The following is a 23,584-nucleotide window of genomic DNA, read 5'->3' on the forward strand; positions in this document are numbered from 1 at the left end:
TCGATCCCACAGACTAGGAGATCAAGACCTGAGCTGAAATCAAGAGCCAGACGCTTTAACTGACTGAGCTACCCGGGCACCCCTGCTAGTGGCTCTTTTAAACGCCAGATTTTCCTCTTTGTCCTGCAACAGGGGAATTTGTTGAGGGGGCCCCCAGGACTATCCCTCATTACAGTTTGCAGTGCCAGGATGGGGGTTCATTACCTTGTCAGGAAAACTTTTAATCCTGAATGATGTCCTTAGTTTTGTTTCCTTATAGTTGTTTTCTCCATCAGGAAAGGTTATTGGAATACGAGTAAACTACCATAAACTAACAAAACCAACACTAGTAAAAAAAAAAAAAAAAAAAAAAAAAAAAAAAGGCTTTTCACTTCTAATTCCTATATATTGATATATTCTAGTTTATCCTGCCTTCCTATAAAAGGACTTGAGGCTAATGTTGAAGTGAGGTACAAGGGAATGTAACTAAAGCGATTTGCTAAGGTATGACGTGCCCTGTGCGTGCTGATGAAGAGGGTCTCCTATTTCATAGCCTAGAAAGCATCCTGATGTGGGTCACTTCCAAGCAGTAAGAGGGGTTCTATGATAGACGGCCTTCGTGAAACCTCATACTCCTCCAGTATTCTCCCGACTAAAAACAAAACAAAACTCAAACAATAACAGACAATAGGTGTCATTAACAGTGCTTTTATTTACAAAGAATTATTTTTATTTGGCTGTTTGGAAAACCACTAACATTTTTCACTTTAGAAAACATTAAATAATAAACAAGATGTTATACAGTACTTTGGATAACTTCTGTCAGTTTAGTGCAATCCATTATTGGCACCTAAAAGTGACATTTTCAATTATTTCCCCCTTTCCTCTTCACTTGTGCAGTTAAATGACCACAAAGGAAATGAATCATTAAAAATGGATCTAAAGCCATACCATCTGGCCCCTATTCAAAGGCTCACAGATTTACATCCCTGTTCCCATCCTGCCTTCACCAAGTGAAATGACTAAAGATACTCTGTTGGTACTTTTTGTTTTTGGAAAAATAGGTAAATTTGTGGAACTTGGGAGATTCCCATTGACAAATGAAACTGAATTATAGCGGCTGGGTGAAGCAAGGATCCTGAAACTGGTGTTGAGTATAGCATAGCACTCTCTATCAGTGGCCAATTTGTCACACACATTGCAGAGAGAATGCACCAGATTAAAAAACAAAACAAAACAAAAAACAACTCTCTAGTCTCTGTTCCTTGCTATGGTCTCTTTAAAAACCTGAACTATCATCCACTGAACAGGTGAAAGGGTTATACTTTTACCAAAAAAAGAAATGAACCCTACCACATTAGGACATCATTGAGATAGGGAAAAAAAAACAAAACCAAAACCAAAAAACAATATTCTTAAAGGAGTATGATGGACAGATATTTTACTGTTTTAATCCTGTTAGGTTTGCCATAAAGGGAGAGATCTTTCAGTGAGCTCCCCATTTGATGGGTCTTTTCCCCCTTGTGATTCTCCTCCATTCGGAGGCTAAGAGGTAAATGCCTAAATTAGACCTTGGCCTCATCCGAATGACTAAGTTCCGAAGATTTTCATTACCTAGTAATAGGATCAAAACAGCTTTTGGAAGATTCTGTAATCTGTCACTCTATCTTGATGTAAGAACATCTTTAACCATCTTAAATAAACACATTTTTATCTATTTTTAAACCTTCGAAGAGGGTGAGGGAGAAAGAAGAGAGGGAGAGGGAGAGAAAGAGGAGAGGGAGAGAGATTAACTTTTTTTTTTTTAACAAAGGATTCTAATTTAACAATTGTCCCTGCCAGGAAATGCCCTCTCACACTTCAGTCTAGGCCTGTTTCCTCTTGTTCTATTCTTAGCGCATATGGAGAACAGCTGGTCACCATCCTCTCTGTACCAACCATTCATACACTTGAAAACCAGCAATGGTTTGCCCCTCAGTCTTCTCTTCTCCACGCTGGATAATCCCAGTTCCTTTAATTTTTCATCATAGATCTTTTTTTCCAACCCTTTAATCATCTTTGTGATTCCTGGCAAAAACAGCAGAGAATATTTTGATTACTTAATCAGGAATGAAGTAAAAGCCTCAGGACTAAGTTGCCTTTTAAAAGTTAGGTATTTTTTTCATATATAGGTAACATCGGCAGGGAGGAAATGTGGTTTGGGGGGGGGGGTTCCCAGATTTTATTGCTCTAATGTGTGCGTGAGTCCCATTCCAACACATCAATGCGTCCAGGCACAGGACCTGCTCCCTGACCCATTCTGACAAGACGTCGCATACATTAGGAGCTAGACCTGCCTACATGTATGCAGATCTAAAACAGTATGAAAACCTGGCCCAACGGAGCTTCCCCCACACTTCCCCTCACCCTTCCATAAACAGGATCTTTTCTCTGAAACAACCAGAACTTTTGCAACATGTTTTACTTATTACCAAACAGAGCCATGTTATTACGGTAAAAACTGTTGGTTTTAAAGTATACCCTGGAACAGTGAGAGTTTTATATGTAAACTTCAGCTTCTTGTCCACATGAATGGTTCGCTATCCTGTATCGTGATCAAACTCAAGGCCATGAAAAAATTCATCCCTCCACTACCACACCTGACATCTCTTCCAATTTTCTCTTGCTGCCAAAATAAGGTCATGGAACTGGATGACATTTCACCGGGTATTTTTTAATTCAAGAGCTCGCAAGCTGCCTTTTCCCTTGCAACTAGAGTCTGTATATATTAGGAACACGTAACTACTTAATATCAATAGCACATTTACACGAAACACAATACTAGTAACGAGGGATTACGTGTCCATTCTACATCATGTCTTTAAAAGAAAAATACAGATAACGAGAATAAATGCATCTTGATAAGTTACACACCCTTCTTTTATAAAGTGAATGGCAGTAAAAGTCAGAGTTCAGGTCAGGCCAGAGCTAACAAGCCAAGGGGAGAAACCAATTTCACAAGCACATTGTACAACATCTCTTAGGGGAAGTCAATACTACTCATGGTACAACACTGAACAGATAACAGAATGGCCATTTGCACAGATTTCCTTTGAAAACTTCTCCCATGGTTTGCTAGTGGGAACACCTGTAACCAGAAGGAACGATGGCACAGGTCACATGCCAGGGCCCTTCCCAAAAAAGACACAGGATGGAAAGCAACACCGAAAGCTGGCTTGGATGTGTCTACAGGTGCCCCCTATATTCCAAGGAGGGTGTCACTATTCACTGGAATTGCACAAAAGCAGGCCAGCAAGGCGTGGGTCACCCACCAGACTTTCTCTTGACCCACTGACCCATTCTTCTCCTAGGCCTGATAAGAGGGAGGAGAGGACAGGAGGTGAAGATTGGAAAAAGAAAAGAGCCACAGGGGGAGTTCATTGCTAGTTCGGGAGTTGCTCGCGTTCTTCAGAGCAGTGGCCTTTTCTCAGGCTCACATCATCCAATCCAATCTCCCCAGTGTGGCCACGCCTTTTTTCACCTCTGAAGATGACCTAGGGAGAGAATGCACACACCAGTCAAGCCTCCTGTGCCCCTTCCCAATGCCCATTCGTTTCACAAAATAAAGGCAAACGTTCCCCCAAAACCAAACAGTAAACTTACTCGACAGAAGGAAAGACTAGAACATAGCCAGGGTCACCTGAGGCTTGCCTTTTGGTAGAAACTGAAGTCATGAGTAAACTCTTAATCAGACACATGTTACTCTCTAAAAAGCCATTCTGAATGACAGACTACTTCAGTTTAGGAATGTTTATGAAGCGGACACTTTGTGAAAGATTACCAAGGACAGAAGTAAATGAGACAGATATAAAGATGTAGAAATAAGAGCCAAAACTCTGGAAGATCATAATCATGCCGCCTATCGTGGATGTTTGCTGTTTCCTCCTTGGGTTAGGCTGACTTTGTTGGCCTAAAATGGACTCAGACCAAACACCACACTGAAATCACAGTGTTGTTTTACCTACGTAAAGAACAAAAACTTTCTTGTATTTTATCTTCTGTAGATCATCCTTGCTTTTTTAAAAACAGAAACCTTCCTGTGCTAGGATTTGAAATGCCTTTTTTTTTTCCAGACAGTGTTACACTTTTTTTCAAAGAGTACAATAAATCTAAGACTGATAAAAGCTTATATAAATGGAGTCTATCCCTTTTAACATAGTTTCTCAAAACTATATCTGTGGTCACCTATGCATAATCTCCTAATAGCAAGGTTTATGAATAGGAGCATAAAGATGCTCCTCCAAAAACATTATTTCGGCGGGATGCTATAGTGCATCTTATTGCCACCTATGACTTGATTACTTAAGATAAAACTTACATACTCAATCAAAGCTTTTCCCACATCCTCTCCTGAATAGGACTTCCCAAGCATATTGTTCTGGGTTCCCACCCAAGGCTGTTTAACTATGATCTGAGGCAAAGGGGGGGGAAAAAAAAAAAGACTTTAAAGAAATACTTCAAAAAAGAAAAAAGAAACACTTTAGGGTAACTCTGGAAAATAAAGGAGTTGAAGAAAAAGGAAAAGCAGCAACAGTTAAGCTCACCCCCTCTGCCCTTTCAAGTTGCTGTTAACTTTTTTTTTTTTTTCCTTTTCGATTCCTGAATTTTCTTCACTAAAAATAGGGGATTTTCACCAAGGCTGGGGGGAGAGTGGCAGTGATCAGAGGTTGCAATGAAGAACATAAGCAGCAGCAAAAGGGATTAAAGGAAGAGGCAATGAATGAACGGAGCTCTCATACCCAGAAAAACAAAGCTTTGTGCCTGAATTAATGAAGAGAACAAGGTTTCCTCAGATTCAGATCCTACAGTTCTCCTCTGAAAGGAAAACTTCCCAGGCTCTGCCTCCTTCGCGGTTCTACTTACGCTCTTGACGTCAGCCCCTCGCAAGGTGATCTGTGTGTGCCTCCAGCCACGGCCACCATTTCTTCCCCACAGGGCTGCTCCGTGGGCACCGTGTTTTCTCACAAACACCTGGAGCGTGCCGGAGTGCAGCCCAGTCACCTTGTGCCTGAACGACAGGCACAGGTCCCCTGAATGCATGAGGTGGCCGAGAGGTAGCACCAAGCGAGCGGCTTTTCCCCCTGGGCCTTTGGCTCCCGAGACTGTCAGATATTGTCCACCTGGAATGGGAAAAGCAGGGCTGTGTGTGTACGTGCCGACATCCCTTTCTAGCACAGACAGCATGGATGGCGAAACTTAAGTAAGATTTACTTTGCAGAAACTGCAAACTGGGATAGTCCCTTGTACAGAATTCCACATTTGCGGGGGTGGGGAGGGGGATCTTATTTCTATGCCTACTTTAAATTCTATGGTTTGTATTTACAGAAAATACTTGGCTCCTGGAGAGTACAAATTATGGCAAGGACACGATAGATAATTAGTAATCCTAACACCATGAATATTTCCTGCTGAGTATGAGCAGACATACACGGGAAGACACAAGCTCCCCATCTCCTGATCCTCACCAGCGTTTGATTATGTTGTCAAGCTGGCTGGCTGGCTGACTCTAAATTGTCAGGGAGAATTTTCTATGTGGATAATTAACCTCCAGGCAGCAGAGCAGACAGTGATCTAAAGGGGCACTGGATCTGTTTATTCTCTCTTCTCTCCACTTTTTTTTTTTTAATCTCTAAAGCAAGAAGGGTCCTTTGCAAAGGTCAGTTTTGCTGTTTTTCTTACATGGGAGTACATCAAATCCCAGGAAGATGCAGAGGTGTTCTGGAAACCTCTACATCTTCCTGGAGCATCAATTATTTTTGTAGGTAAGTAGCTTAAGACATGTTTATATCAAAGCAAATCTGTAACATTATACATAATTAATATATAGAATGTTTATTACATTTACATGTACACAAATTAATAAACACTTTCAATTTGGACAAATCAGTCTGATGATGTCCTCAGATCCCTAGGGCTACAGAGTTTGCTTCCCCCTATTGTTAGAGTAACCACAATAGTGGGGGGCGGGTAGGTTAAGGAGCAGTGAAGTGGGGGGATATTGCTTCCCAAGAGAGGGAAAGTTGCAAGTAGTATTTGGAAACAGTCCATATACAAGTGACATCCCCCCACCAGCTGTTTTATTACAGCCAACTGAAAAACAACCCTGTGTTTCAGCACTGATTTGTCCGTAAGAAATATGTGGTTGGAATGCTGACCACATGTACCTGTTTTGGTAGAGACACTACTTATTTCTCAGTTAAAAGATAAACCATCCTTTCTTATGCTTAATCTGTGTAAGACAAGATTATTTGGGGGATGTCCTATTCTTCAAGTGACTGCTCTGCTAAGTTCCCTCTGAGCATAGGACCAAATAGGCGACTAGCATATACTTCCCTGTGCCAGGCTCTTTAAAGGGAACACCTTCAGCCCTGCTAACTGGTCTCTGAAGTGAACATGAATTTGGCTTGTTGTGCACCTGCAGAAACTAAGGCTTGGAGAGGTGAGGGCACCCAAGGGGTCGTCTAGCCAGTGAGGGGCAGGGAAACAATTTGCGCTCAGAACTGCCTGGCCTCCTATGCAGCGCCTGCTGCTCTCAGACTGAAATCCCTGGTTTACGGGTTTCTGTCCCCCAGCAGACCATGAACTCCTTGATGTCAGGACCAACCTTTCCTCCAAACCGCCCCGTTTTACATTCCTGCCACATGGTAGGGCTTTGAGGTCATGTGTTGAATAAACGATATTCCAAGAACACAGCAAAAACCTGAGGGGAAATAGGTCCTTGAGGCATGTACTTGACTCAGCGAACACACACATATTTCTTTTCCTCCTGCCCCTGTGCCTTGCCAAATTAATCCAAACAATATTTGGGGCCAAAACATTTAGCTGGGGCTTACATGTCTCCCCGTAAGTCAGCTTTGAATCATCACAGGTATTTGGGTTAAGACTAAGATATAAGGTTATTACAGTTAACCTGCAAGTTTTAAGAAAACAAGGATTACCTTAAGACCCTGTGGAATGTTCGCTAATATCTCTATGCCAGACACTGCAGGCAAACCACGACATCCTGACGAGAGTCAACTAGTCCTTTTGCACAGGTATTTAAAGCTACAGCGTAAATCACGGTGAGCGGTGAGCGAGGCCACCACTGCTCTTCCTCTATAGAGTTGCTCTGGGGGAACCAGGTTTTTGTTTTAGGTTAAAGGATTCTTTCCCTTTTTAAAAGGAAATGTTACCAGGGTGCGTTGGTAGCTAAGGGAAAAATGGATCTCGTGCTTCAAACAAGTTACCTATTAGATAAAAATTTTACTTCTGATTCCAAAATACTGGTTTAAATATAAAACTATATTAGACACTTTCATGGTTTCAGTTTAAAGCATTATAGTATCGAAAGTGTTTCTTTTTTTTTTTTTTTTGAGAAACAATAAATGCTGCAGAACTTGCCAGAAAGTTAGGTGATAAAATTTGAATGTACTTATTTGTAACTCTACACTGGTTTGTGCCTTTACAACTTCAATTTACAAAGACAACAACATAATGTCCATTACCTTACCTATTAATTGTGTGGCCAAAAGAAAATGAGGGGGAGTTTGGCAGTTTTACTTATACATCATGGCCTTGCTGAGAAACCAGCCCAGCTAGACAACTAAGATCATTACAGTTTGCTGGGATTTACCTCTCAAATACAAAGGGCTTAATTTTTTGTTTTTAAAAAAAATTTTTAACGCTTATTATTGAGAGAGACACAGAGCGTGAGCAGGGGAAGGGTAGAGAGAGGGGGAGACGCAGAATCTGAAGCAGGCTCCAGGCTCTGAGCTGTCAGCACAGAGCCCCATGCAGGGCTCGAACTCACGAACGGTGAGATTGTGACCTGAGCCAAAGTCAGACACTTAACTGACTGAGCCACCCAGGCACTCCAATTTTTTGTTTTTTAAACATTCCTACAGTAATGCCCACTGTAGGAAAAACAGAAGTACAAAAGCATAGAGAAAATTTAAATAAGCCATGATCCCCAAAGCCAGAGATAATTACTAACATTTTAACTTCTGAACATTGTCCTATGGAGATATATGAATGCTAATGCACAGGAGTATAAACATTTTCCCAGTGTGGTAACTTCCTTTTTTTCATGAAATATATTAGCCATTTTTCTATGTCAACAAATAGACATTTTTCATAGCTCCAAGCATGCCATTAATAATTTAGCCAGTTTCTTCGTGAAGAACATTTAAGTTTCAAATTTTTATTTAAAAGTTTTTTTTTTTTTTTTTGTAATTTCAAGTGTTTATTTAAATTCTAGTTAACATACAGTATTAGTTTCAGGAGTAGACTTTAGTGATTCATCACTTACACCCGTGCTCATCATAGCAAACGCCCTCCAAATTTTTACTTTTAAGATAAAAATAGCACAAAACAGTAAGATGAGCAAAAAAAAAAAAAAAATCTGAAAAACATAAAAAGAACCAGGTTCCCTTTTTATCTAAAGAGCTTTACAAATCAAACATGCACAAAATAAAGGGCATCATAGAAAAAAAATTACTTAAATCCTGTGAAAAGTTGACCATCTTTTCCTATAAGAGAAAGTCAAATTAAAAGGGGAGGCCTTGTCACATTTAAATTTGGCAAGGATAAAAATAATTTAGGGGCAGCTGGGTGGCTCAGTCAGTAAGTGTCCCACTCTTGATTTTTGGCTCAGGTTGTGATCTCATGGTTTGTGGGATCGAGAGCCCCGTCGGGATTCACACTGGCAGTGTGGGGGCCTTAGAATTCTCTCTAACCCCCTCTCTCTGCCCCTCCCCTGTGTGCACGTGCTCTCTCTCAAACTTAAAAAAAAATAGTTGGGTAAGATCTATTGGGAATGGTTCTTAAATATTATTGGCAGAAGCATAAATTGCTACAACTCTTATGAAGGGCAATTTTGAGAACTTATCAAAATTCAAAATGCTAATTCCCTGTGACCTAGCCTTTCCAATTTAGGAATTTATCCTACAGATATATTCAAGTGTATATGAAATGATACACGGACAATCTTCACTGGAGCACTGTTCTGCTGAAATGTGCCTCAGTGGATGGCTGGTTAAATGCAGTGTGGTACATGGAAGAGGGAATGGAGTTAACAGCCATAAATAAGAATAAGGGTGTTCTGTTCACAGGACAATCTTCAACAACAATAGCTAATACTGTTTTATTGGTAACTGTGGGCCAGGCACTGCTTTAAATATTTTACATATGTTTAATAGATATTACCATCTCCACTTAAATAACTTGCTCCAAGTCAAAGCTGGTGAGTAGTGGCACTGGGTTTCAGCCCAAGCCTTTGGGCTTCAAAGTCCATGTGCCTCTAAACTCTTCAAAGACCGTATCTTCTGGGGTACCTGAGTGGCTCAGTCAGTTAAGCATTGGACTTTGGCTCAGGTCTTAAGCTCACAGTATGAGTTCAAGTCCTACCTCGGGCTCTCTGCTGCCAGAACTGAGCCCTACTTTGGATCCTCTGTCTCCCCCTCTCTTTGCCCCTCCCGGCTCATGTGTACTCACTGGCTGTCTCAAAAATAAGACATTAAAAAAACGAAAGGACAGTATCTTCAAATGACAAAAGCAAGATGCTGTTGTGTAGAAAAAGATCCCTCTGGAAAGATAAGCAAGAAACTAGTTGCATCTGGAGAGGGTAACTGGGAGCCAGGGCTGGGAGAGGGAGCTTGTATTTTCACTGTTGATTTGTTTTTCCATGTTTGTGTATTTCAAAATAATATTTAATGCTGCAACAGACATGCTTGCATGTACATGCTGGCTTACTTGCTATATATTTAAGTGAGTAGTGATCAGTAGTAGAGCATTGAGTCAGCTTCCTTTAACCCTGATCCCCAGAGATTGGGGTTTCAGGAAAAGCCCCCACCCCCATCCCGGGGTCAAGCCTTGACATTTACAGAAGGGTGTGTCTTCAGGGCCACAGCCACATGCCTGCAGCACATCGCATCAGTCAGCAGCACAATCTTCTCTGTCCCTTAGAGGCATGTATTAATTCCACTATCTCACAATTAGGTTGAAGACTGAATGTGCTAAACAAAACCTAATGAGCACCAGGAAGAACAGCCAGCAAATGAAATTACTTTGCAGCTGTTTCTCAAAGTTGTGTGTTTTAGTTGAGGGTTTTCTTAGAGATATTAGCATATGAGAATATCTGCAGATCTGGATCTTGCATAAGAAATGCACATTAAAATCAGTCGTAACTGTGGAAATCCAAATATATATTCCTTTACAAATGGCAATAATCTAGATAGAAGCAAGTAAACAATAAGCTTGGTAATTAGGCAATACAAAGGAATCATTTATTAAATTGGTTATATTCTGCTCTGGTCTTAGCTTGTGATACACACACACTCACACCCCTGAACTTCCTAGAAGAAAAATAGGCATTTTTCATACTAAGCTTTAATAGTATTTCCATCAGTATTTGGTTAGATTTTCCCAACATATTCTAAAAAGTTTGTCTGCAATTCCACCATGACATATGCCACGCACTGCTATCCCTTCTTTCACTCTGCCACCCTTTGGTCTTCCATCCACTTTCCAAGCCAGGGCCCTGCTGCTCAGTAATTTCTTTGGGATGACCTGGGGGCATTTGAATCTGAGTCAGAGGCTCTTGGAGGCTGTGTATGAGGTTTTCTAATTCAACCCTTATCCACTGCTCAAAACAACCTCTTGCTGTATGTCACCCAAACACCCCCACCAGGGGAGACCTCCCTATTTCCATGTCATTCTGTTCTTTTTAGACAGCTCTATTGATTGCAAAGTTCCGAGAGTGAACCAAAACTGATCTTCCTGTAGCTTTTACCTACTGATCTGACTTCTCATCCCCTTGTTGTTGGTCAGTATTTGAAAAGCAGTCTTGCTCCATCACTTCTTCCTCAAGCTAAACATTTTGGTTCTTCACTTGTTTCCCATAGGCTTCAAGCTACCTTTCCATCTAGGTCATTTTCTTATGAGTGACCTACAATTATCTCTATTCTTTTCAGATGAGAACAAACCCACCAAAGTGGATTTTCCACTCTGGAAAAAATATCCTATGGAAATGACAGTGATGACACAGATTCCACTCAAAAAGGCTTTCACCTCTCTTATTTGAGTAACTTCCCTGTGCATCCTAGCTATCAACAGAAGGGAGGAGGGAAGGGACAAAAGCAGAGAAGGAACATGTTTTACCTGCTGGCCCCTTACGTGAGCCAGTCTGAGCTGGACTGGAGATGAGGGCCTGAGAAGCTCCCCCTGATTGTCCTGAAGTTACCTGCAGCTCGTTATAATACTAAGATTTCTTCCTAGGGGCAGTTTTATGCCATCTTTTGAATATACGATGTATGCACCCACATGCCTACATGCTAGGCGTGCACAGTTGAACCAAAAAATGCCTATGCAAGCCTCCTGCCCCTTCCCCCTAATACACTGAATGAAAGCTTCCTGTACTAACCCCACGGGGAGACGGTGCCTTGAGAGCTAGCTCCCTGTCTCCTTCCTTGGAACAATAAAAAGTTCCTAATTTTCAACATTTCCTGAAGTTTTCAGTCTGACCCCTAGAATCTGTTTACACTGAGGCACTTCCTCCCCTTCCCACACGTGTGTAGTTGGTTTCTAGACCATGAGCCATACCTTGCACTCACTCTCCATACATTTCACCCTCTTAAATATCGCCTATTGATCTAATGTCTTAGAGCTAATTTTTTTCAGCACACACTGCCACCTTCTCCTTGGGCTCTGAGTCATTCTACTCTGTTTGGCTGGTATGCCTTCAATATGCAAGTTCAAGATCCAATTCATCCAAATTGGTAAAACCTGGAGCAACCCCAGAAGCTCATCCTCCAGGGGCCAGAATCAATCATCAAGAGCTACCCAGTCACCCAAACAGCCATCACTTCCTTTCACTTTGTTCTGTTCTGTCATAGCCAAATGGCCATTCCAAACGTTTTTGTCTACCATGCTAATTTCCAATCCTCTCTCTCAGAGGGCAAGTGGAATTTGGGGCACAACAAATTTAAACATCAACATATGTAATGAATAATAAAAAGTGCTTAAATACTATGCTTTAGAACCAATTTGGTATTTTAATTCTGAAAATCAAGTATTTTACATAGATTTTCTACATAGGATGCCTACATGGAAGTATAATGAATTCTTCTGAGTTTAGCATGAATTACTCTCACAATGTACCTCACTTGAAAGAGTTACTCGTTACGGCCATGAACGGTGTGTACCAGCCTGTCACACATGACTGCTAAAGCTCCCTCATCCTGTAGCAAATTACTTCAGGTCAGTGGTCAGTCAAACCTACAGTCCTGACATCTGCTGATCATAGACAGTGCACCTGCCGGAGAAGGCTGAGGCCACAGGAAGTACAGGGACACCTGGAGGGGAAGTCCCTTGTTTAGCTTTGTGGCCTGAGGAAATGTATACCACCTCTGGGCCTCAGGATCTCCTTTGTGAAACAGGACAATATTACCTGCTTCACAGGATAAGAGTAGATTAAATAGAACCAATGAGATGATGAATGAGTCAGGACTACAGTAGATATTAAATACATGGTTTCTCTCTTATTCACAGATATTTGTGACATTAATAATAACGTCATGCCCTGGGGTGCCTGGGTGGCTCAGTCGGTTGAGCATCTGACTCTTGGTTTCGGCTCAGGTCATGATCTAACAGTTCGTGGGATCTGGCCCCATGCGCTAACAGCAAGGAGCCTGCTTGGGATTCTCTCTCTGCCCCCTCCCCTGCTCTTATTCCAACTCTCTCAAAAATAAACAGATAACGTCTTGCTCAGAGTTAAATGAGCACCTTAAATGAGAAGAGTGTTTGCGGGAGGCAGGCGGGTGGGGTCACTAAAATTTATTTTATAGCTAAGAGAAATCTAAAAACCCATTTAAGCTTATTGAATATTCATATTTTAAAACCTTACTTCAAATTTTCATTTAAAAAAATCTGTTATATTGCTACTGTAGAGCTACTCAGGCACCCCAGGAAGCATGCAATTTAAAAGTCTTAATTTTCCAAGCATCTATGTCTAACTCAACCTTTCTAATAACATTCTCTTGTGGAATAAATGGTAGTAATTTGTAATTAATTTCACCAGCATCTAAAGTAGTCTGAAATTTTTTCCAGAGAAATATTCACAACTTCACAGAAATTTCCAGCGTCTCTTTCTGCAATGTGTCAAATCTTTAAAAAGACCTAATTGAGAAAATAACTAGGGACTACCACCATGGCTGATGTACCATGATATTACTTCTTTCATGCTCGGGAATGGGGCACTATAAATAACTTGAAAATTATATGTTAGGATGAGTCTAAATGTTTTACTTACCAACCTCTGTGAGGGAAATTAGCTGGCCTTTTAGTGAACTACTTGTCTTCCCATAATATTATTCTAGTTTATTGCTAACAAGTTTAGTTCACTTAAAAAATGGAATATGAAATGCTAAACGAGATCTTTCTTTACTGAATAAAGAGGGTAAACACAGAGGCATGTTACAGTGTTCTTGATTGTCAGAACTAGGGCCCTCAGAGAGGATCAAACTGCTCTATGTTAACTGGTTTTACCTGCTGGATCTCTAACTGGTTCCCAGTGCAAGTCACTGTCTTTTTCTCTGATCCATCCACAAAGCCCATGGTCGAAATTACAACTGTGTATCAGAACACCTATGAGAAAATGACCAGAAAGATGAATAGACCGCAAACCTAATGACTAACAATAAAAACAAACTTGTTCTCTGTACACATGTTCTCTTCCAGCCACATAGAACTACCCCACCAGATATCAAAGATCACACGAATCTGAATCCTGACTTAGAACAATTGTGCCTGTGTGATCAGCTGTAAGAATAGAACACGCCAATGTTGCCAAATTACGACCTTGTTACATCATCAGTTACAAAACATGATTTCCTCCTCACAGTTGAAGTGCGGCTTTAATATTTTTTTTTAAAGAAGATAATGATGATATATCATGATTTTCACTTAACAATTGTGGAACCGCAAAGGAAACCGAGTTGTAAAAAATAAAGTATGTTTTTTCCCCAGACATAACTAAATAATCTACAATTTAAAAGCCATTTTCATGAAATGGAAGGAGACACTAAAATGTCATTGTAACACTACTAAAATGTACTTTATCTACCTGGATCATCCTTCGCTTCATCGTCTGCACTGACTCCTCTTTCAATTTCAAATATTTCAAACAAGTCATTTGAAGGCTGCCGTGGAACTGCAAGAGAGAGAAATTTGGTTTGGTTTGAGGAGGTATTGATAAAGGGGCATGCCTTTAATCACAGCGTCGGGGGAGAAGACCTAGGCATTTCATTCATCCGAAGAATCCAAAATATTTAATTAAAAATATTACATGTCACGTTAAGATTCACGCGGTTTGTTCTACAGGCACTTCTACTATAACACTTATCTGAGTACAATTTTTGGAAATGTTTTTCAAGTGTTTCTAAAAGTCAACATAAAAAAATTAAAAAGTCTTTGCCTGAAGAATACATTTTAAAAGAGCTACCCGTTTCTGGCAAAATATTCACCTCTGTCAAATTCTAGAATTTGTTTCTATGAAAAGATACATTATGAACTCTTAATTAAGGCTGTTTTTTAGTGGAAACTGCCTGCAACTGCAGTGAATGGTTTGATTTTCTAGCCACAGCATCAACTCGTCTCCAATGAATGCTGCCCGCTGCTGAACTCCATCCACAATTCTTACCATCTATCTCTAGGTTCCCTGGCTCCTTAAAGATCAGATCCAAACTCCCTGGGGAAGGATTCACAACTCACCCCCTAAAACACACATCACTGTCCAAACACACCATTCATTTTCATATCTCTGACTCCATCCCCAGCTTGGGATCCTCTTGTTCCTACTAGTTAACCTGCCAAACTTCCCCCTCTTCCTGCAAAGACCCAATGCAAACATCCCTGTCTGGGTAAAAATGTTCATGCCCCAGGTGAATCAAATTCTTTCCTTTTGTACCCTGCAAAGACTCGTGTTCGCATCTCTATTAAAACCTTCCATAGAGAACTGTAGTTCTTCACATACATGCGCGTCTGTCCCTCTAGGTTCTGAGGTCCAGGATGGCATCAATCATGTCCTATTCATATGGCATTTCCAGGGCGTGACCTGGACACAGGCCCTCAATAAGTGTTTACTGAATGAATGTGAAAATCTTATCAGAAACTCACATTTTGTCAACCCTTTTCCTCAAGTGAACCAACTGGGCCAGAGCTGAAGAATCCGTTTTTAAAAAACGGAGTCATTTAAAGCATTAGTTATTATTCAATATACATTTGTCCCCCATATGCCAAGAACCATGGTAGCCAAGGGGACAGGCAATAGGGTGAACAAGACCGACAAGGACCTGGCCCTCAGGGACACTGCATTCTAGCTAGACAGGCCAACATTAAACATGTAGCTAAATCCACACTGCAATTCTAAATTCTGATGAGGGCTGCAAAGGAAAACCACCAGAAGATGTCATGAAGAGTAACTGGGGTGGGGATGGAGGGGGTATGTGGGAATGTTGGTGGAGGGGAATTCCTGGCCAAAGACCAGGGCATACTCCCTTTACGCCAGAACTTAAATTCATTAACTATATTTTTATAAGGCAGGGAGTAAAAGATGTAGAACACCAAGGAACAGACATTAGTCAGAAGGGTTCTTTTTCAACAATGTTCCTATTATTTTTAGCAAGAATTTTGTTTTTAAATTAAGTAACAATCCCATAATATTCACACTGATGGTTTTTTTATTTTTTTTATTTTTTTTATTTTAAAAAAAATTTTTTTTTTTCAACGTTTTTTATTTATTTTTGGGACAGAGAGAGACAGAGCATGAACGGGGAAGGGGCAGAGAGAGAGGGAGACACACAGAATTGGAAACAGGCTCCAGGCTCCGAGCCATCAGCCCAGAGCCTGACGCGGGGCTCAAACTCACAGACCGCGAGATCGTGACCTGGCTGAAGTCGGACGCTTAACCGACTGCGCCACCCAGGCGCCCCTCACACTGATGGTTTTTATTTTGCTTACTGCTTTTCAAGTTTTTCCCTTTTTGTTTCAAAAGTCCAAACAGCGGAGACCCATCTCCTCTCCACACACACACACACTCACATATACCCAGCCTGAAAGGGATGGGAGAGAAGCCAGTCCATAGAGCAGCTCTAGGGATATAACCTGATTGCAGGTGCCCTGGGCTGAGGTAACTGGCTATCCTCTTAAGTTTTTTTTTAAACATTTATTTATTTTTGAGAGAGTGAGACACTGTGTGAGCCGGAGAAGGGCAGAGAGAGGGGGAGACACAGAATCCAAAGCAGGCTCCAGGCTCTGAGCCGTCAGCACAGAGCCCAACGCGGGGCTTGAACTCACAGACCGTGAGATCATGACCTGAGCTGAAGTCAGACACTCAACCGACGCTCCTGCTCCTTCTCCCCTCTCTGTCTCTCTCTCCCCTACGAGTCACCCTCTTGCATAGCCAAAGGACTAACAGCAACAATATCCATTTTATAGCTTTCCTTTCTTCCTTTGGGCCTCTAAGAGGGAGATTGCCTCTTATTTACTAGAAATATTATAAAGTTGTAAGCAATTATGCTTCATTTCTCATTATATAAAGTGTAAAAAATTCTATAGAACAATCATTTTTTGTCTCTTGTTGTAACTTACACAACTCATCTCTGGACTGGAATAGCTCAAATCTTCTAATACCGTATTATGGGACTGCTTTGTGGCTGTTTGTCAGCCCCCTTTTTTTCCTAGATGAAGGACACTCAAATGGTAAATAGAATCTTGGTGTAGAGGGGGAGGCTGGTACAAAGGTTTCCTGGTGAAAGGGGCCTATTTTTTGTTGTTCTTAGAAGCTTCTTTATTACATGTGATCTTAAAACTGTAATACATATATTACAACATGGGGATAACTTCTAGTCACTGATATAACACCTGTCATAGGAAGCTTGCGATTAGCTTTCTTATAATATAGATGTTTCTAAGTGAATTCATCAATTCATTCTTTTTTTTTTTTTTTTTTTTTGAGTGTGTGTGTGTGTGTGTGTGTGTGTTTTACTCTGTTGATTGTTTTATTGATGATAGTCTTTGGATCAGGTACTCAATTCCCTCCATAATGTCATTCTTTATAGGATGGGTGTCACTGCATTCAATGAAGTTTGCCCTAGATAAAACTGTTCTCCATGGCACTTGCAAGGTGTGTTCTTAGAAACCTCTGTATTGATAGGGCGCCTGTTTAAACATCTGACTCTTGACACTTGATTTCGGCTCAGATCACGATCTCACAGTACATGGGTTCTAGCCCTGTATCGGGTCCTGTGCTGACAGCATGAAGCCTGCTTGGGATGGATTCTCTCTCTCTCTCTCTCTCTGCTCCTCCCTACTTGCTCGCTCTCTCTCAAAAATAAACCTTAAAAAAAAAAAAAAAAAGAAACCTCTGTATTACAAATGTACTTAAACACTTCATGCTTATTTAGTGGGTAACTTCCATCCCTGATATAACACCGTGTGAACACAGCTTGCAAATATCTTTCTTAAAAATATATTATTAGAAGTGTTCTTAAATGATTTAATGCATGCATTAAATAATGAGGGTTACTTCCACTCTCAATAAACTGGTCATAAAGAGACATCAAGGGGATCCTCTCTAAGGAAGCACCATTTACACCAAGAAGGAAAGAATACGGAAACTTCCAAGCAAAAAGCAAAGTGGTGATGTGCGGGAAGAGGGAGTGTTTCAGACAGCAGTTACAAAGAAGGCGCTCAGAATATCCAGAGAAAGGAGTTCATGGCGTCTGGAGGATGCTGAGAAGTGGGGGAATGTGACTTGGGATGAGGTTGAGGAGAAAGGAAGGGAGGAGATCACGCGTTTGGATGGTTCATTAATGTTCCATTAATGCCAGATGTCTCATTAATAGTTCTTGGAAACCAAGTGCCAAAAACAGTAACTTCAGCAGGTGACCAAGCACACCTTCAGTGCAGTTCACTGGGAAACAGTCCAAGGAATTCAGAGACCTAAACGCTCCGCGGCTATTAGTTCTCACAATTGTGTGTGCTCTTCTCTGTAACTCTGCCAAATTGTTAAACTATTTCTCCTTCCTGACACATACACATATGGATTGCTAAGAGTCAAGTATCAAGAGAAGGTTCACTACCCTGCTACCTGGTATTTTACACTTTATGTGACAACACTAGGTGAAATAAGTTGTGGGACAAAATCATTCAAGCAGTATGATGTTAACTACGTACAAGAAAAGACAAGCAAACAAAAAACAGACTAGAAAATAAGAGAGACAAAACACGCCCTCCCAAACACACATGGCCAATTAATTTACAATGAAAGAAGCCAAGAATATACAGTGGACAAATGGCAGTCTCTTCAAAAACATGGTATTGGGAAAACTGGATGGCCACAAGTAGAAGAATGAAACTGGATCCCTATTTTACATTATACACAAAAATGAACTCAACATAGATTAAAGACTTGAATGTAAGATCTGCAACCATAAAACTCCTAGAAGAAAACACAGGCAGTAAGTTCCTTGGCACTGGTCTTGGCAGTGATTTTTTTTTTTGGATCTGACTCCAAAAGCAAAAATACTTTAGTTTGATATCAAACTAAAAACCTTCTGCACAGCAAAGAAAACCACCACCAAAATGAAAACGCCAGCTACTAAATAGGAGAAAATATTTGCAAATCATATCCAATAAGAAGTTAATACCCAAAATATATAAAGAACTCAGACAATTCAATAGCAAAAAAAAAAAAAAAAATTCAATTACAAAATGAGCAGAAGATCTGAATCAACGTTTTTCCAAAGACATACAGGGGCCAGCAGTTACATTAAAAGGTGCTCAATATCATCGATCAACAGGGAAATGCAAATAAAAACCTCACACCTGTTAGGATGGCTGTAATCAAAGAGACAAGAAATAACAAGTGTTGGCAGAGATGTGGAGAAAAGGGAACCTTTGTGCAATGGTAATGAGAATGCAAACTGGTGCGGTCACTAGGGAGGTTCCCCCCAAAATTAAAACTAGAAACACCATATGATCCAGCAATTCCACTTCTGAGTATCTATCTGACGAAAATAAAAACAGTAATTCAAAAAGATATAAGCATTCTCATGCTCACTGCAGCATTATTCACAACAGCCAAGATATGGAAACAACTTCAGTGTCCACTGACTAATGAATGGATGAAGAGATGGCATATATACACACAGAGTAATAATCAGCTATAAAAAGGAATGAAGTCTTGCCACTTGTGACAACATGGAAAGACCCTGAAGGCATTATGGTAAGTGAACTGAGTCAGAGTAAAACAAATACCACATGCTCTCACTCAAATGTGGAATCTTAAAAACAAAAACAAGCTCATAGATACAGACAACGGATTGGACGGATTGGTGGTTGCCAAAAACAGGTGAATGGGTGAAAGAGCTCCAAAGTTATAAATGTCCAGTTATAAAATAAGTAACTCTTGAGGTGTAATGTAAAGCATGGTGACTACAATTAAAAACACTGCACTGCATATCTGAAAGTTGCTAACAGAGAAAATCTTAAAAGTTCTCATCACAAGAAAAGACTCTGTAATAAAGTATTATGATGGGTGCTAACTAGATTTATAGTGGTCATCATTTCAACACGCATTCAAGTATCTACTCATTGTGTTGTACACCTGAAACTAATATAAGGAAGTAGGTCAATTATACCTCAGTTAATAAAAAGGTAATAATAATGGTAATATGAGTGCTGGAAATGAAAATGGTATTTTCCCATTTGGTTTGCTTTGTCTTTTGTAATTGTATGTAAGAATTGTTTATAAAAAGAAATGATTTCTGGGGGCACCTGGGTGGCTCAGTAGGTTAAGCATCCGACTTCAGCTCAGGTCATGATTTCAGGGTTTGTAGGTTCAAGCTCCGCGGTGGGCTCTGTGCTGACAGCTCGGAGCCTGGAGCCTGCTTCAGATTCTGTGTCTCCCTCTCTCTGTCCCTCCCCTGCTCATGCTGTCTTTCTCTCTCAAAAATAAATAAACATTAAAAAAAATTAAAACATTCTTTAGTTTATGTTCATTTTGATCATATTTGCTTTCTCACGTCCACTTTCACGTCCCTCCCACTCATTCTCCATGCTACAGCCAGAATGGTGTACCTGATCTGAAGTCTTCCAAAGGCTTCCAGCTTCCACCAGAATAAGGTCCGAAATTTTTACAGGGCTTTAAAAGGCACTGCATCTCTAGCTGCATTTGGTGCCCTTCCTCCCACACCCTGCTTTCCTACCTGTGAGTTCTAGAACTAGAAGGATGTTTTAGTTCCACACCCTTTCACTCCCTGGTGCACTCGCTCACAGTAATGCATCCTGTGTGTCACAGTGCGAGCATCACACCTCAAGAGATTTTCACCAATCTGTCCTTCCCAGGAGAGCTTAGCCAGCCCCACGTCCTCACACAGCTTCCTCGATTCTCCTTTAAAGCATTCAGTACCTGGGGAAACTGTTAGATGTCTGTCTTCACCTCCAGGATGTAGATCCCATGAGGGCAAGAGTATGCTCATTGCTTTACAACAAGTTCTTAGCCCAGTGTCTTGTACTCAGCGGGTTGCGTTTCTTGACTGATTACGTTAAAGAGTGCATAGAATAGATGGAGGATGGATGGACAGAGGGTAGCAGAATTGTATTGTTAGCATTTCTCCTATCCTTTTTCTAATCTCTAAAATTATACCATTTTAATTCTAAAAATTAATGGTTCAACTAGAAAGTATCAGATACGTATTTGTTTTTATAAAATATATTACATATTTAGATCGACTATTAGCTAAAATACAAAGCAGGGAAAAATAATTGGAAAAATCATGTATAAGTGTCTATCCTGGTTATACTTTTATTCTTAGGCAAGGTTATTTATCATTTATTTTAATTAACATTTTCTTCCTTGATTAAAATAATTCTCTTGAATCAAAGAACATGTTTAAATTCACAGATATATTTCAATTTCATAGCCTCACATTTAATACCAAGACTCTATTGAAAGTCTTCTTTGAGCAATCAAAATACAAGTAACAGACATGTAGTTGCTATGGGGTAGGGGTCTGTATGTGTGCTCTCACAGAATTCTCTTTTCTTTCAATGTTTTAGGTACTTTTTTTTCTTCCATAACAGAAATCCTTTTTAAAATTTTTTTTTTAATGTTTTAATTTATATTTGAGAGAGAGAGAGAGAGAGAGGGAAAGAGAGAGGGAGGGAGGGAGGAAGGGAGGCGGGGGAGGGGGGCAGAGAGGGAGACACAGAATCTGAAGGAGGCTCCAGGCTCTGAGTTGTCAGCAGAGAGCCCGACATAGGGCTCAAACCCACGAACCATGAGATCATGAACTGAGCCGAAATTGGCCACTTAACCAACTGGGCCACCCAGGCACCCCAAGAATGTTCATATATTCTGTAAAAGACTCATTTCCTAAATTTTTCCCTTCCATTGACCAATGTTTTATTCACTAAAAAATATCACTTGCTCGGTGCTTCTTACAGTCGTCGGCATGAACTGAAACAAAGGGGGTGTGCAGGTAGTGAAGCACACAGACAGCTGGATAAATACGTGGCTGGGTTGTGCCCAGCGACCTAGTACTCTTTCACAATGTCTGGAGAGCCCAGGAGCCCGTGAGAAGAATCGGCCACACAAAAAAGCAGGAAATCTCTTAAAAGATACTTTGGCCCAGCACTTTCTATTAAATATATTTTCCCAAGGAATATGACATTAATGTGTAACTTGCACTCATAAATGAGGTTTCCCAAATAGTCAAGTATACTGTTACCCCCCCCCCCAAAAAATGAAAAGTAAACACAGTGAAGTAAATGTAAATATTATCATACACACCTCCCACTGCCAGACTTCTTCCAAAGAGTGAACTATAGCAAAATGTAAGCACTATTTATTAAAGGTAGGTTTGCAAATTCCATTTCTGTACAATGGTGGCTACCATGACATTACCCAGGCCAGTTCTGGCATTTATTGCGGGACAAAAAGATTGAAGATAACACGGTCTTAAATTCTTTCTGTGGTGACAGGTTTGGTTCATTGGAAGACAATGGTACATCTGTAACTTTCCTAATATTCTTTTTCATTTTTAAAGTTTATTTATTTTTGAGATAGTGAGAAACAGAGTGTGACTAGGACAGGGGCAGAGAGAGACGACACACAGAATCCGAAACAGGCTCCAGGCTCTGAGCTGTCAGCACAGAGCTTGACACGCGGCTCGAACTCAGGAACCGTGAGATCATGGCCTGAGCTGAAGTCGGATGCTTAAACTATTGAGCCCCCCAGGAGCCTCACTCTCCTAATATTCTGAAGTCTCGTTCTGGAGGCAAAACCTAGGGGATTTTTAGAGACTACAGAGTGGAGATGAGTGACGGGGGTTTTATGAGGCAGTCTCCTGCCTCTCTCCCCCCTGCCCGCCCCCTTTCTTTCCCTCTCCAGATGAAGAACATACACATTATAGCTTTAAATAACCAGAAAGAAGCAAATAAAAGGACTGGAAAGGAGTTTCTGAAATTTCCTTAACCACTTTAGAGAAAATTCTTAGCCATATAACTGATCACTAGCAAAAAGAAAAGAGTTTCTGGGATTCACAGAAATAAGCCCTTGTGTGCCAAAGCTTTCATCCATAGGAAGAATCTAAAATGTTCAAAAGACAGCCCTTTGGGATGAGAGTAAAGAGCAGAATTGGGAAAAATTAAATCTTTCATGAAAGGTGGAACATGGACACAGTGACAGCATTCAGCAAGGAGCCCAATTTACATGCCTCACCTATTTCTCCTTTAACAGTTTCAGAACACCTCAAAGCACTGCCTGGTGCAATCCAGGGAGAACAGAGTATCTAAAAGATGGTTCTTTTCTAAGTATGACCACAAGGATGATAACACAACTTTTCCAGAGCAAGAGAAAGCATGACAGGTTCTGTTCTCTTTCCCTCTTCTAAGCCAAGGAAGCCATAAAGCATAGCCCTGTCAGGAACACTCCAGAGCAGGCAGTGAACAGACCCAGCGGTGGGTGAGCAGGCCACCCAATGAGTGAGAAGACCACCCAGTGGTTGATCAGGTTACACGGTGGGTGAGCAGACTACCCGATAGGGCTGCTGGCACTGAGCACAGCACGAACACCCAGGGAGGTGCACAATCCCACCTGCTCTGCGGGACAAGTGTCAATGCCCTCAGGCCAAAGAAATCACTTTAGAGGAAAAAAAAAAGCTTTTATTTTTGGTATGTATCAGACACGACACCTGTTTCCCACCCAGACAGACTCATCTCTCAAAAGGCTGTTGTCACTATATGCACAGGTAGGAAGTCGAGGGGATCCTGTCTCTCTTTTGACATCACAACTGTTCACCTGGTCACTATCAACACCTAAATGAAACAGGATATTCCAATTACTTGGTAAAAAGTAAAGGATATGCAAAGTAGCAGCTTTCCTTTTGTATTTTCTCTACTCACCTAATAACTCTCACTTGCAAGCCAATTTGGTTCAAAATGATCCAGTTAGCCAAAAATAGTATTAAAATTATAACAAACCATAATAAAAGGCTTCAGAAAAATACAGACTCAGAACTGGAACAGA

The 23,584-nt window shown here is 40.7% G+C and overlaps 1 protein-coding gene across 5 annotated transcripts in view; it reads right to left on the minus strand.

Annotated features, from left to right (window-relative positions):
• Positions 1 to 673: 673 nt before the first annotated feature.
• Positions 674 to 23,584, minus strand: part of NPNT (nephronectin) — an 82,770-nt gene continuing 59,859 nt past the window's right edge. For 4 of the 5 annotated variants that reach the window (XM_058721750.1, XM_058721747.1, XM_058721748.1 and 1 more), the window contains 4 exons: positions 14,117 to 14,203; positions 13,540 to 13,638; positions 4,882 to 5,138; positions 2,672 to 3,512 (listed from right to left, as the gene is read on the minus strand). In XM_058721750.1, the coding sequence (XP_058577733.1) occupies positions 3,402 to 3,512; positions 4,882 to 5,138; positions 13,540 to 13,638; positions 14,117 to 14,203 (554 nt within the window). In that variant the 3' untranslated portion in view covers positions 2,672 to 3,401. Of the gene's footprint in view, positions 2,047 to 2,671; positions 3,513 to 4,881; positions 5,139 to 13,539; positions 13,639 to 14,116; positions 14,204 to 23,584 lie in introns of those variants that run through there. The other variant, XM_058721749.1, reaches the window with a different exon arrangement.

The sequence above is a fragment of the Neofelis nebulosa genome, chromosome 3 (assembly GCF_028018385.1).
Source record: "Neofelis nebulosa isolate mNeoNeb1 chromosome 3, mNeoNeb1.pri, whole genome shotgun sequence".
NCBI classification, from domain to species: domain Eukaryota; kingdom Metazoa; phylum Chordata; class Mammalia; order Carnivora; family Felidae; genus Neofelis; species Neofelis nebulosa.